Source organism: Ursus arctos, unplaced genomic scaffold, assembly GCF_023065955.2.
Source record: "Ursus arctos isolate Adak ecotype North America unplaced genomic scaffold, UrsArc2.0 scaffold_7, whole genome shotgun sequence".
NCBI classification, from domain to species: domain Eukaryota; kingdom Metazoa; phylum Chordata; class Mammalia; order Carnivora; family Ursidae; genus Ursus; species Ursus arctos.
In genome coordinates, this window is record NW_026623089.1 from 51,171,998 (window position 1) to 51,186,524 (window position 14,527).

General features: G+C 48.2%; 1 protein-coding gene across 2 annotated transcripts; it reads left to right on the forward strand.

Annotated features, from left to right (window-relative positions):
* Positions 1-4,338: 4,338 nt before the first annotated feature.
* Positions 4,339-14,085, forward strand: SYNPO2L (synaptopodin 2 like). Of its 2 annotated transcripts, XM_044386175.3 has the most exons (4): positions 4,339-4,762; positions 5,959-6,110; positions 6,577-7,091; positions 10,322-14,085. In XM_044386175.3, the coding sequence occupies exons 1-4, from the start codon at positions 4,658-4,660 to the stop codon at positions 12,460-12,462; spliced, it is 2,913 nt and encodes a 970-aa protein (XP_044242110.2). In that variant the 5' UTR covers positions 4,339-4,657; the 3' UTR covers positions 12,463-14,085. The 2 variants fall into 2 exon arrangements, with proteins under 2 accessions (XP_044242110.2, XP_044242111.1); XM_044386176.3 differs by lacking the exons at positions 4,339-4,762; positions 5,959-6,110; positions 6,577-7,091 and adding an exon at positions 7,208-8,358.
* The last annotated feature ends 442 nt before the right edge of the window (positions 14,086-14,527 follow it).

The following is a 14,527-nucleotide window of genomic DNA, read 5'->3' on the forward strand; positions in this document are numbered from 1 at the left end:
GTTCTTCCTCTCCTGTGATTGACAGTAACAGTTATTCTGAGGCATGGAGTGGTTCATTCATTGAAAAAAATTGCATTTCTCGTCTGTGCTGAAAGCTTTATTAGGCATTGAGCGTGCTTTAGTAAGCAGGCCAATTATTCCTGTCCTCAAGAGTTTATAGTCGAGGTCAGTGGTTCTCCAAGTGTGATCCTGGGATCAAGAGTATCAGTATCACCTGGGAACCTGTTAGAAGCACAAATATTAGACCTACCCTAGACATATTGAATCAGAAATTTGGGAGGTGAAACCCAGCAAGCCAAGGTTTTAAGTCCTCCAGATAATTCCATAGCATACTGAAGATTGAGACCCACTAGTTTAGATTAGTAATTTGCCAAATTCAATTAACATTTGTTGAGCACCTGTCCTAGACTGTGCCATTTGCTAAGTGTTTTCACATAATTTATCCCACTTAACTCTCGTATTAGCATAGGAAAAATATTTATTATATTTATAAATATATATTATATGTAATATAAGATATAAATATATTAGTAAATTACTTCATTACACATTTAATCCTGTATATGTTACTATATGTAATTAATATATATTACATGTACATATATTACTATATGTAATTAAATTAATTACTATATGTATTAAATATATAAAATATATTAGTAGATTATTTCATTACACAATCATCTAATCCTATATACACTGTCTTATTTTAGGGAACTAGTAGCTTTAAAATTTTTCCAGATGAGGGGCACCTGATTACCTCAGTCAGTAAAGCATGCAACTCTTTATCTCAGGGTTGTAAGTTCAAGCCCCACACTGGGTATGGAGATTACTTAAACATAAAATCTTTTAAATTTTTTTTTTTGCCAGGTGATTCTAATGTGCACTCAAGGTTAATTGAAAGTCACTGGTATTGCACAATGGCTGACATGTAGCAAGCAATAAATATTTGACTAGTGAGTGAAAGGATATTTAGAGGAGCTCCTAGGTGGTTCAGTTGGTTAAGCATGTGACTCTTGATTTCCACTCAGGTCATGATCTCAGTGTTGTGAGATCGAGCCCTACATTGGGCTCTGCACTGGTTGTGGAGCCTGCTTAAGATTCTTTCTCTTCCTCTCCCTCTGCCCCTCCTCCCAGCTTGCTTGCACTCTCTTTAATAATAATAATATTAATATTAATATTAATAATAATAATAAAATTTAAACGTAAAAAAAGGACATTTAGATACTCTTTTTACTGAAGGGGTCAAGTAATTGCCCAAGGTTACACAGCTAATAAATCCAGTCCAGTCTAGATGCTAAGCCCCAAGTATTTTCTATGACTACATCATACACCAAGGCAAACAGCATTTAGCGCACTAGTAGAGCAGGTATTCCAGGAAACTCTGCAGCTTTTGAAAGCTATACTTACAGCATCATTATGTTATGATTTATAACAGAAAGAGATCTGTTAGTGTACATTGATTGAATGGAAACCTAAAAATAAGTAGAGATTTTATTATTAACATGGGTTGGCATGTTTATGCACACCTATCTGTATCCATCTGTCCATGACCACCTGTGCACTATAAGAAGTTATTTAATTTAGCCAACATTTATTGAGCACCCATCACATCAGGCATTTCTCCCTGAGCTGTTGATGAGCTATTGCATTTCGTCCTTTCAAATTTCTCACAGTCTAGGAGGAAGACAGGTCTATAAACAAACTACAAAATTGACTGAGAAATGCAACAAAAATATGAACGAGATACATATGTTGCCCAGAGGAAGGAAGGATTAATTCTATAGAAAGGAAGTTGGGAGATGGGCAGGAAAGGCTTTATGGAAGAGGCAACAATTCAACTGGAGTAGGGCTGATTAGAATTCCTCTACATGGCCCAGCACTGCACATAAGAATCATCTGTGGTGGGGCGCCTGGGTGGCTGAGTCGTTAAGCATCTGCCTTCGGCTCAGGGTGTGATCCCAGCATTCTGGGATCGAGCCCCCCATCAGGCTCCTTCACTGGGAGCCTGCTTCTTCCTCTCCCATTCCCCCTGCTTGTGTTCCCTCTCTCGCTGGCTGTCTCTCTGTCTGTCAAATAAATAAATAAAATCTTAAAAAAAAAAAAAAGAATCATCTGTGGTACTTTTAATTTTTTTTTAAAGATTTATTTATTTATTTATTTGAGAGAGAGAGAGTGCGCAAGCAGGGAGAGAGGCAGACGGGAAGCAAACTCCCGGCTGAGAGGGAAGCCCAAGGTGGGGCTCAATCTCCTGACCAGGAAGATCGTCACCTGATCCGAAAGGAAGAGTCAGATGTTTAACCGATTGAGCCACCCAGGCACCCCCTCTGTGGTACTTTTTCAAAGGGCAATACTAGGTGCAACAACATGGATGGATCTAGAAGGTATAATGCTAAGTGAAATAAGTCAGAAAAAGACAAATACCATATGATTTCACTCATATGTAGAATTTAAGAAGCGAAACAAATGAACAGAGAAAAAAAGTCAAACAAAAGAACAGACTCTTAAACATAGAGAATAAACTGATGGTTACCAGAAGGGAAGTGGGTGGAGGGATAGGAGAAGTAGATGAAGTGATGATTACTGAGTAATGTATAGAATTGTTGAATCACTATATTGTATATCTGAAACTAACTATACTGGAATTAAAATAAATAAATAAACAAACCAAAAAAAAATAAATAAATTTTTAAAGAAAGAAAAATGTACAATATTTATACAAAGAAAGTTTAAAACACTTCTGAGGAACATAAGATCAAAATAAATGTAAAGACATCCCATTCATTCAGTCATTCATTCAGTAAAAACAGCACTGACTATATGCTAGGCATTTTTCTAGGTTTTGGAGATACAGAACTGAACAAAACAGAGAAAATCCTTGCCATCTAGGAACTAATATTCCAGTGGGTAGCAAAACCTAACATCAAAAATATGTCAATTCTCCCTAAATTAATCTATAAAGTTCACAATACCAATAAAAATGCCAATAAGGGGGCACCTGGGTGGTTCAGTCAGTTAAGCATCTGCCTTTGGCTCAGGTCATAATTTCAGGGTCCTGGGATCGAGTCCAGTGTCAGGCTCCCTGCTCATCGGGGAATCTGCTTGTCCCTCTTCCTCTGCCCCTCTTCCCTGCTCATGGTCCTTCCCGTTCTCTCTCTTTCTCTCTCAAGTAAATAAATAAAATCTTTTTAAAAAATACCAATAAGATTTGGTGGGCCAAATATTAAATATATTTAATATTATTGCAAAAATGCAAAAATGGAACATGGATCCTTGCAAAGATTCTGTAAAAAAAAAAAAAAATTGAGTTCCCAAAGTATACCTGTTTAATGTTGCTATGAAAGAACAGAAGGGGGCCTGTCCATGATGCCAACCTGAATGAGGTTTTAGAATTATGACTCAGTATTACACTACCAATCATTTCTCCCCAACAGGGATTATAAAAAGAACCAGATACCCTGGAAACATGACCCTGGAGTGGGAGGGCTGGCAAAGCTTCTGTGTCTACCTCCCAGACATTAGTCAGAGTCTGGATCTGCTTGGCTATATACCAAAGGAAAAAAAGAAAAAAGAAAGAAAGGGAGGGAAGAAAAGAAAGAAAAAGAAAAGAGAAGTAGCATAGACATAGGACATTCAGAACCCATCATTAGACCATCTTAGTGTTTTGTGATACTGGTTTGCATAAAATAAAGGTATGGCATGAGAATCATGTCTTCTTCTGTAAAACTCCTGGTGTCTAGACATTCTTGCCTCATTGCTTATTTAAAAAATAAAACTAGGCTTAGACCAGAAAAGGGAATTACTTCTAATTTTTGGCAAGTCCCTAAAATTCAGGGGCTAAATGAACAGGGAATCACAAAGTGGACAATTTCAACAGTTGTCAAAAGTAGGAAAACATAAAAAATAAAATAAAATAAAACGGCAATACTAGGTACCAGACCAATAAAATCTGAATTCCTAGAGGTGAGGCCTGGGAATCATTATATATCTACATTAATAGATTATTTCATTATATAATCATCTAATAGTATATGCTGTCTTATTTTTGGAAATCAGTAGCTTTAAAAGTTATATTGCACCCAGCACTGCCGTGGGATATGGATCTCCATTTTGATTAACAGGCAAATTCATACAGCAAGGGGGCACACTTCTGGGGAGCTTGTGAACTTGTGGGACACGTCCAGCTGTTCCTTGCCATGGCACTGAAGCCCCTGCTGCTGCCACTTTGAAATGAGCTTTGGAGGAAAGCAGTTGGGATTAGTCCATGATCCTATCAGGGAAGGCACAGTCCCTAAAAGTATGTATATTAGTTAGAGCCAGTACTCTGAGTCCTGAGTAAAAGGCCCATGCAGGAGAATGGGGGAAAGGGGAGGGCAGAAATTCTTACTATAATTAGCTTTGGGAATAATACAGCTGGAGGAGGGAAGGGAGTACAGCCGGCAACTATTTTGAGCACAGCTCCGATTGACAGGACATGTGTGCTGGACTGTACTGATCCCAGGGCCAAGTTGCCTGCCTGTGGTGTCGGTGTGGGGGGGAAGGCCTGGGGCAGCAGGAGCAGGACAGCCATACAGACAGGCCGGACGGGGTACCAGCGCCTCAACTTCTCTCCCTGGGACACTGTCCAAACTCCGAGGGCCATAGGCCAAGCTGAGCGATGGGTGCTGAGGAGAAGGTGCTGGTCACATTGTCAGGGGGATCCCCCTGGGGCTTCCGACTTCAGGGGGGGGCCGAGCAGAGGAAACCTTTACAGGTGTCCAAGGTAAGGGAGAGCCCCTATTACTGAGGTTTCAGGGAAAGGGGAACCCAGGGGAATCCGGGAGGGGTCTTGTGGTGGCCTTTGGGGGAGAAGTGGGAGGCTGTGAAGAACAGGAGTGGGGGTGGGCAGGTGGGCAGGGAAGCATGCTCGTCTGGTGGGAGAAGTTTCTGAGCACAAGCTTGCAGGGTAGGCAGTGGTTAGAAAAGAATTCCTGGTTTCTGGGGTCAGAAAAAAAGAGAGACTGCCTCAATTCCCTGCGGCACCATGGTAGCAAAGGCCCAGTCCGGGCCATTCGGTCTTTGCTCTCCTGAGTCTGTGCCTCTACTCCAAATTCCAGGAATATAGGGAAGGTTCTAATTTTTCTTTAATTATATTGGTATGTGATGAGCTGAGCCTGTCTTACCCAGCCCTGCCCTGCCCTGCCCTGCCCTACCCTGCCCAGGCCTTCAGTCCTCCTCTTTCCCTTCACCAGAGCCTTTCTCTCGTGAGGCGAGACTTTTTAGGTGCTAGGAGGGTTATGGCAAGATCTGGCCTGTCAGATGAAGCTGTTATGTGTTTGATTTCACCATACAGGCTTAATTTTCTCAACTATAAAATGCAGGTAATAACAGTATCTACTTCATAGAACCATTCTAAGGATTAAATGCAATAATACACGTAGAGTGCTTGGTATCATACCTCACATTTAGTAAGCACTCAATAAATGATAGCCATTAGTACTATTATTATACTTTAACATATGTACATGTGTGTGCACACATGGCACACATATACACACGTAACTACAATCTCCCAGAATTTTCTGGATTCCCTCCAATCTGGACTAATGTTCTAAAATCTTGACTGTGTAGGTAATAGCCTAGAAGAGAGCTATTGGCGATTAAAGATATTGCCCTTGAAGGGAAATCTTTAGGGGATACAACCGCTATTTCTAGTACCTCCACTCTGCAGTTTTTCCCAAGCCTCTGATTTGGTGATTACCCTACCTCCCCTCATATGATGTATTACTCCCTCTAATCTGCGCCTTCTTCCCTTTAGATAGGCGCCTTCAACTGTAGCTCCGTGTCCCTCCCCACCCTTTCCTACCCTGCAAAGTATATCCCATCCGCGCATAGGTTCTTCCTGTCCTGACTCCTTTCATTCTATTCCCACTTAGAGCCCTCCCTCACCTACAATCTCTCCTCCCAACACCTCCCCAGATCCGAAGACGGAGCCAGGCTGGCAGAGCAGGACTCCGAGAGAGGGACCAGCTTTTGGCCATCAATGGGGTCTCCTGCACCAGCCTCTCTCATGCCAGTGCCATGAGCCTCATTGATGCCTCAGGGAATCAGCTGGTCCTCACGGTGCGGCGGTATGGACCCCTCCCACCCCAGTCCACCTCATCCCCCTAGTCCAGGGCTCCCAATGCCTGTCTCAGCTCTATGTCTCACTGGCCTGTCTTCAGCTACTACTAAGTACCCACTTCTGCTTGTACGTTTGTGCTGGAGTATAGATGTCTGTCTATGCCTCCCAGGGGGCTTCAGTGTATCTGCAATTAAGGGCTGGGGTGTCAAGTGGGTATCTGAGTGTGTGGGCTTACTTCAAGCCCTTGCCTGTCTCCTCACCATCACATCTCCCTCTAAGCCCATGTCCACTCACAGCCCTTCAAGCACATTTGCCCCCCTGTTTGTCTTCAGATCCCCACTCTTTCCAGCCCATTCATTCAGCCCATATGCCAGTCCCCTCTCTCCCTTCCTTCCTTCTCCCATCCCCTCTAGATCTCAGCAGCTGTCAGTCACCCAACCCATTTTTCAAGTTCTGTCCTCTTTTCCATCCAGGGTAGAGGATGAGGGGCCTGTGCGGTCTCCATCCCCTGGTGAGCGTCAGGCGTTGTCACCCTTATCGCCACTGAGTCCTGAGCCCCCTGGCGCTCCAGTTCCCCAGCCTCTTCAGCCTGGGAGCCTCCTCTCACCCCCTGACAGTGAGGCTTACTACGGAGAGACAGACAGTGATGCCGATGGCCCTGCCACCCAGGAGAAGCCCCGCCGACCCCGCCGCAGAGGCCCCATGAGGCCCTCCCCTCCGGGAGCCCTACCTGATGAAGTCTACCTATCTGACAGCCCTGCAGAGCCAGCACCTGCCGCCGCTGGTCCTTCCAGTCAGGGTGACAGCCGTGTGAGCTCCCCATCTTGGGAGGATGGCGCAACCCTTCAGCCACCCCCAGCCGAGACCCTGCTGTTGCCCCATGGCCCCCTCCGGCCTGGCCCTCATCTCATCCCTATGGTGGGGCCTGTTCCCCACCCGGTGGCAGAAGACCTCACTACCACCTACACCCAGAAGGCCAAGCAAGCCAGTGAGTGCCTGAACCCTTTTTTCCCGAGCCAGGATCCTTCAATCTGAGTCCTAAATCTACCCCTCCATAACTATACTTTATGCTTCCTTTGGATATAGTCCTGGGGACAAGTGGACAAGAGTGATGAGTAGAAGGGGAAAATAATTATTCTCACAGTCCCCATTATTTTTACTCTTTGAATCAGGGTGGCAAAAGATGTAGGTGGTTCAACCCAACCCAGGAACAGAGTGAGTAGGGAAGTTGGAAAGGGACATGAAATCAACAAAGGGTTTGCTTGTTATTGTTGCTATGATTTTGCTAAGTGTCAGAAAGGGTGAGGGCAGAGTGCGGACATGATGCAGGGGAGTATTTGGAATTAGGGCAGGGGCTTTTCAGTATGAATTGCAGGCACAGCATCAGAGCTACCTTTGACATTTGTAAGTTCAAATGGGTTCCTGGGGACTGGGAGCCTACGGGATAGTCATGAGATCCCTAGGAAGCGGTAGAGGGAGGGATCTTCGACTCCTTATCTCATGCAAGAATGTAGGCCTGGGCAGAAAAAGCCAGTTCCACTTATCTCAAGCTCTTTGCTATTTTTGATGTGAGCAACAGAACAAGGTGTAAGGGTGAAATTTCTCCCTGTCCCATGCCTCTATCCCAGAGACCTTTCTTGTCACCTTGAAAATCTAGGATTACCCCTCCAGTTCTCATCTCTCATTCCTCCCCTCTACCACTCTGATTCTTGATCCATAGAATTTTGTGTGTCTAAGTCTGGAACAGAGGCTAAGGACACTGATAATTTAGAGTCTGACATCCCTGAGAATGTCCAGCATCCCACAAAGAAATTCCAGATGCATGCCCAGGATCCCATGCTTATCCCCAATCCTCATTTTAGCACCCCTCCCTTCCTATCATTCTGGGTAAGACTGCAGTTAGTGGCTCAGGGCTATTTTTAGCCAAGCAGACCTCATTGTCCAGTGGGGTGGGGTGGGGGAAAGGATAGGCAGGTGTCCACGTCCATCACACTGGGGCTTGTGGGGCAGCAGAGAGAAGGGAGGGGGCTAGGCTCCAAAAATAGCACAGTGAGCTCATTCAGCTGCCAGCTCTGGGGACAAGACAAAGGGGCTTTAAAAGGCGTGGGGGGTGGCTCAAGCTGGTCCTGCTCCAGCCAACACTGCATTTCTCAGCATGGAGACCTTTGAGCCCATCAGCCAAGAGCTCCTCAGCCAAGCCAGCTGCAACAAAGCCCCAGATCCAGCTTCTGGGCACCAGGACCCATTCTACGCAGGTACTACCCTCCCATAGCCAAGAGAGTTCTGGGATCTAGAATGGAGGGGAATACATCAAGTTTAGGAGGGGCTGTCTTTGAGAAAGGTCTTATTCCCTTATTCCTTCCTTGTTTTTGACTTCTTCCTTCTTTTCTCAAGAGAATTTCACTGCCCCTTTCTCCGAATGGGCTGATGCTATGGCCACATGTCAAAGGGGTTTGTGACCACATGAGCTATAGAAAACTCATGGGGAGGGAGTGCGTGTGAGAGAAAGAAGTGTGAATCCGTGAATCCATGAAGGCATGTATATGGGAATCCATGGGAGAATATATGTGTGAATAAGAAAGTGTCTGTATACATGTGTGGCTGGTGTCAAGAAAGTTTTAATAGTAACGGTTACTCACCGTGGGCCTTAGGGCTGCCGTGAAATGCTACATTTACCTACACTATCTCATTTAGTCTTCATAGCAATCCCATGAGATAGCCTTTATCATCCTCATTTACCGATGAGGAAACTGAACTTCAATGAAGTGAAGTAACTACCAAGAACCAAAAACCTAACCCGAACTCTGACTTCAGTGCCTATCTCTCATGCACAGTACTATTCTGTGGTACAAACGTTGGGATAGGTGGAATGAAAGCCCTAATTAGAAAGGAGCTTGGTATCTTGAGTGTGAAGTGGATGGAATTTCAAGAATTTTTCAGGAGGAACTGGGGATCATGGATCAGAGAGAATCTTTGTCCAAGGCAGGGTCCTAGCAGCAGGGCAGCCTCTCCCATTTCCTGGCTCCACCTCCCAGGCCCCACATGGCATGGGAAGCCCTGCCCAGGTTTCCCTTACTACATAGTCCTTGTGTGTCTGCCTATTAGTGGCTGCCTGAGCTCTCTACCTAGAAGGCTGACCCCCAAAGAAGCCCACCCCACTCCCACCCCAGCTGGTGGGGGTGGGGAGGTTGGTGATGGAATATATTTAGCTGGTGACCTTGAGATATCCTAAAGATTTGGAGGGTTGCCTTGGAGAGCAGCACTCTGGCTTTTCCTGCATCTCGGATCTGAGGCTATCCCTGGCTGTGAGTAGCAGGGGTGTGAAGCACAGAGGAGTGTACTTGTGGTTAGAAGGCCAATATTGGTTGTAAAATTTTGTCCAAAGTGTTAGCAACAGCGTCTCTGCAGGGGGAACTCTGGGAAGGAGTATGCATGTGTTTGAAGGTATTTGAGTGGCTGTGTTTTTGTGTGGGTACCTATGTATTTATATACATATATGTGAATTAGGGTGTATATAAACTGGGGTATACATGAATGAGAAAAAAGTACATAGGAGAAAATACGCTCATAACTGGCCTTCACTAGACCCATATTCTTGTTGAAATGCGTGGTGGTTGTTATTTCCATGAATGTGTATGATGTGGACCACATAATGGGGGTGGAATTGTGAATGAAGATCCTTCTTCCTAGGGGTCCTTTGTGTCCCTATCACAGGGGTAAGGGGTGAGAAGAGGAGATAAGTCCCTAAGTTTCTGAGAAGCCCCCTAACATGGTCTCATTTTGTCTCTCCCTGAGACCTGTCTCATCTTCCTGGCTGCCATGGCAAGTGACTGCCCTCCACCCTACCCCCAGCATTGCCAGCCAGGAATGGTGGGAGGCAGAGGAAGAATGTGTGAGGGGTGGGTAAGAGCACATCTCTGGGAAGATAGAAGCAGAGTAGATGGGAGAGAGCTTAGAAGGAGAGCTGTGAACAGAGTGGTGTCAGGGAACCAACTAGACTCTGCCTTCCCTTCAGCTGTCCTTGGTTTCACCTTTCGCCTACCAATCGGCCCCCAAGTCAAAGGACTTTGCCATAGGCAAGAGACACTGTGGATCAGACCAGTGAAGAAACAGTAATGGGAGCACTGCAGAAACTGGCTGGGGTGTGGTTGGGGTGAAAGCCGTGGGGAACAGGACTAGAAGAGGTTCACTGACTATTCTTCCTCCTGGCCTCCTCAGAACTGCAACGGGCAGAGAGCCTCCAAGAGAAGAGTGTGAAGGAGGCCAAGACCAAATGCCGGACAATTGCGTCCCTACTAACTGCAGCCCCCAATCCCCACTCCAAGGGGGTGCTTATGTTTAAGAAACGACGGCAGAGAGCCAAGAAGTACACCCTAGTGAGCTTCGGGTCTGCGGCTGGGACAGGCGCTGAGGAAGAAGACGGCGTTCCTCCAACCAGCGAGTCCGAGCTGGACGAGGAGGCCTTCTCCGACGCCCGTAGCCTCACCAACCAGTGCGACTGGGACAGCCCCTATCTGGACATGGAGCTGGCCAGGCCAGGCTCAGCTGCAGCAGAGCGCCAGGGCGGGCAGCTGAGTGAGGCCTCCGGCAGAGGGGCCCAGCTCTTTGAAAAGCAGCGCCAGCGCACAGCCTCCAGCACCCAGGAGCTGGCCCGCGATGGTCCAGCAGCCATGCTCAATGGGCAGGGCCTGCAGTCACCACCTCGGGCCCAGAGTGCTCCTCCAGAGGCGGCTATGTTCCCATCCAGCCCTTCGCCAGCCCCTGTAGCCAGCCCCAAACCCTTCCTCCCAGGCGGTGGAGCCCCAACCCCAGCTCCAAATATCTTTAACCGGTCAGCCAGGCCCTTTACCCCAGGCTTACAAGGGCAGCGGCCAGGTACCACTTCGGTTATTTTCCGGCCCCTAGCTCCCAAGAGGGCGATCGAAAGCCTGGGAGGCCTCAGCCCCGCCCCACCGCCCTTCCTGTCCCCTCCACAGGGGCCCACCACTCTGCCCAGCCACGTGCCAGCCTCCGGTTCCCCCAGCACTCTACGTTCCTCGGGCCCCGTGACAGCCACAAGTTCCCTGTACATCCCAGCCCCCAATCGTCCTGTAACGCCAGGAGGAACCCCAGAGCCTCCCGCTCCCCCTAGCGCCGCTGCCATGACCTCCACCGCTTCTATCTTCCTCTCGGCTCCTCTGCGACCCTCTGCGCGCCCAGAGGCTCCCGCCCCAGGCCCCGGGGCACCTGAGCCCCCCAGCGCTCGGGAGCAGCGCATCTCCGTGCCAGCTGCCCGCACTGGCATCCTCCAGGAGGCCCGGCGACGGGGAACCCGGAAGCAGATGTTCCGGCCGGGAAAGGAGGAGACGAAGAGCTCGCCCAACCCTGAGCTGCTATCATTGGTGCAGAACCTGGATGAAAAACCCCGGGCTGGGGGAGCGGAATCTGGTCCAGAGGAGGATGCTCTGAGCCTCGGGGCTGAAGCCTGCAATTTCATGCAGCCACCAGGGGGCAGGAGTTACAAGACTCCGTCTCACGTGACACCTAAGACCCCGCCTCCAATGGCTCCCAAGACCCCGCCCCCAATGACTCCTAAGACTCCACCCCCAGTGGCTCCTAAGCCCCCATCTCGAGGGTTCCTTGATGGGCTAGTGAATGGGGCAGCCCCTTCGGCTGGAATCTCTGAGCCAGCAAGGCTTCAGGGCAGGGGTGGGGAGCTGTTTGCCAAGCGGCAGAGCCGAGCAGACAGGTATGTGGTGGAAGCTACACCTAGTCCTGGCCTTGGCCTTGGCCCTCGGCCCAGAAGCCCTTCCCCTACACCCTCACTGCCCCCTTCCTGGAAGTATTCACCCAACATCCGTGCCCCACCTCCTATTGCTTACAACCCACTGCTCTCACCCTTTTTCCCCCAGGCTGCTCGAACTCTCCCTAATAAGGCCCAATCCCAAGGTCCTCGGGCAACCCCCAAGCAGGGTATCAAGGCTTTGGATTTCATGCGGCACCAGCCCTACCAACTTAAAACTGCCATGTTCTGTTTCGATGAGGTTCCCCAGACTCCTGGCCCCACCTCCTTAGGGCCCCCCAAAACTGCCCGAGTCCAGGAGATCCGCCGATTTTCCACTCCAGCACCCCAGCCCACTGCAGAACCCCTGGCCCCCACTGTGCTTGCCCCCCGAGCAGCCACTACATTGGATGAGCCCATCTGGAGGGCAGAGCTGGCCTCAACCCCTGTCCTTAGCCCAGCCCCTCCTCCAGAGTCTCCCAGGGGTCTTGAGACTTCCCCCAGCTCCTGTGGCTTCCAGGTAGCCAGGCCCCGGTTCTCAGCCACCAGAACTGGATTGCAGGCTCATGTGTGGAGGCCAGGGGCAGGCCACCACTGAGCAGGGCACAGCTCCCAGGACCAAGGAGAGGTGGAACGTCCAGTTCCTAAAGTTGCTTCTCCTACCCTCCCATGTCCTCTCTCAGGCATCTGGAGGCTAAATTCCCTCCTGCCAGAGATAGTTTTGGAGTTGGTGTCCCATCCTCCTGGCTCCCCACTTCCCTGCTGCTTTGCAACCTACTATCTCTGCTTTGTTATCTGTGCTTCTCTTTGTCTCTGTAGTTCCTCGTGTGGATCTCTATATCCCAGTCTCCACCCGCACCCCTCCACTGGTCTCTCTTTCTCTACATTTGTGCTTTTCTGTGAGCCTCGTTTTAACGTTCAATGAGAAGCACACAGAGAAGTTACTAGTGAGACCTCAGGCAAGAAGCTCACCATCAGGCAGGTTTCAAAGGGACTGAATTGATCTCTGTTTGCACTAAATCGCTTGCTACTCCTCACTCTCATTTCTCAAGCTTGGCTGGCATATATCTAGACATGTATGTGTGCATGTGTTTATGCGCGAGTGTGTGTGGGCACAGATGTGTTCTTATGTCTGAGGCAAGAGTAAGAGGAGTGGTCTAAATAAAGACCCAGTCTGAGTCTTTGTACTGATTAAAGAAGGGTCAGATAGCCCCTCATGGATAGTCTAGCGGGGAGAAAGAGATTGACTGGAATTAAAGACCAGTGCCTGTAGCAGGGGTACAGCATCTTGTGAAACTCACAGATTATGAGAAGACCTGAAGGGCTGGGGCAGTTTGTAAGGGCTGAGTTATACCAGCTAGACCAGGAACAGAACTAAGAATTCTGTTCATCAGGGGGCTCCTGGCTGGCTCAGTCAGAGGAGCATGCAACTCTTGATCTCAGGGTCCTGAGTTAGAGCCCCACACTGCGGGTAGAGATTACTTAAGCAAACAAACAAACAAATAGTTCTATTTGTCAGGATTTCAGAAAGTTAGCAACTTAAGAGGCCGATGCTGAGCTACAAGCAGCCAGAAAGTGAAAAAGAAAGCCAGAAAATTTCCTCTGAGAAGGAAAAAATCATTGGCTTCATTTCCTCCTGTACCTGAGACAGAAAGGAGGGTGAAAAGAGCCATGGTGTGGAAAGTGAGACAGAAACCAGGAGCAGAGTGGAATGAATGAAATTGATTGAGCCACAGGGAGGAGCATGGGGAGGGAGAGCACAGTGTGGGCAGACAGGAGAGTTGGGTTTCAAGAAACTCACTGTGGGATTAGGGAAAAAATTGAGAGGGAAGAATGCATTTGTTAGAGTGAGGCTGGATGATGGTGGGGGGATGTAAGCGAGTGGGATGAGTGTTGAAAGAATAGGTAATGTCTGTTCTACCTCCTTTGAGTCTGTCCTTCTACCTTCTGCAGCTTGTCATAATGACCTGGAAAAGGGCAAGGAAATACCCAGAGCCAAAACCTCTTTTCAGTCTGACCCCATCCCTTGAACCCTAGCTCTTGTTCCTTTCCAGCTTCAGGTCCTGCTCTCTGATCCTAGATGGGTATGGACTCCCCTCTCACCATGACCACCACCAGTCAGCCACGTTTGCTGCTTGATCTGGATTGATCGTTTCCTTTGCATATTGAGTGTGAGTCACAGTACTTTGGTTTGTGCACAAGAATAAACTTATGCTCCAAATCTTCTGTTTCCATGATCTCTTCTAGCTTTATACCCAAATCCTGATTCTCCTCCATCTTCTCTAACCCATTCCTCTGATCTCCTGATTCCTGATTTCTTTATCCATTCCTGCCCTATTTTTCACCCTTTGCCCTTCACCCCCTGGTCTTCTGCTCTTCTTTACCAGTTCTGTTCCACTCTGATTTAGGCACCTCCACCATCCCCTTTGGTTCTCTCTCCCTACATTCTCCATCCAGAGTCTCCCCTTTTCCGTCTCCTGCTCCATACTTCCCAGGCAAGGCCTCAATTTCAGGACCAAGAAGAATGGAAAGGCCCTCTGAGCTTTTGCCATCATCATTTCCTAGCTCTCTGGAGGAAGCAATGATGTTTCCATGGGAAAGCAATGCCTGGAGGTGAAGGTAGGGTGGGAGAGGGAAGAAGAAAGAGTGGGTCAGTGTGGATT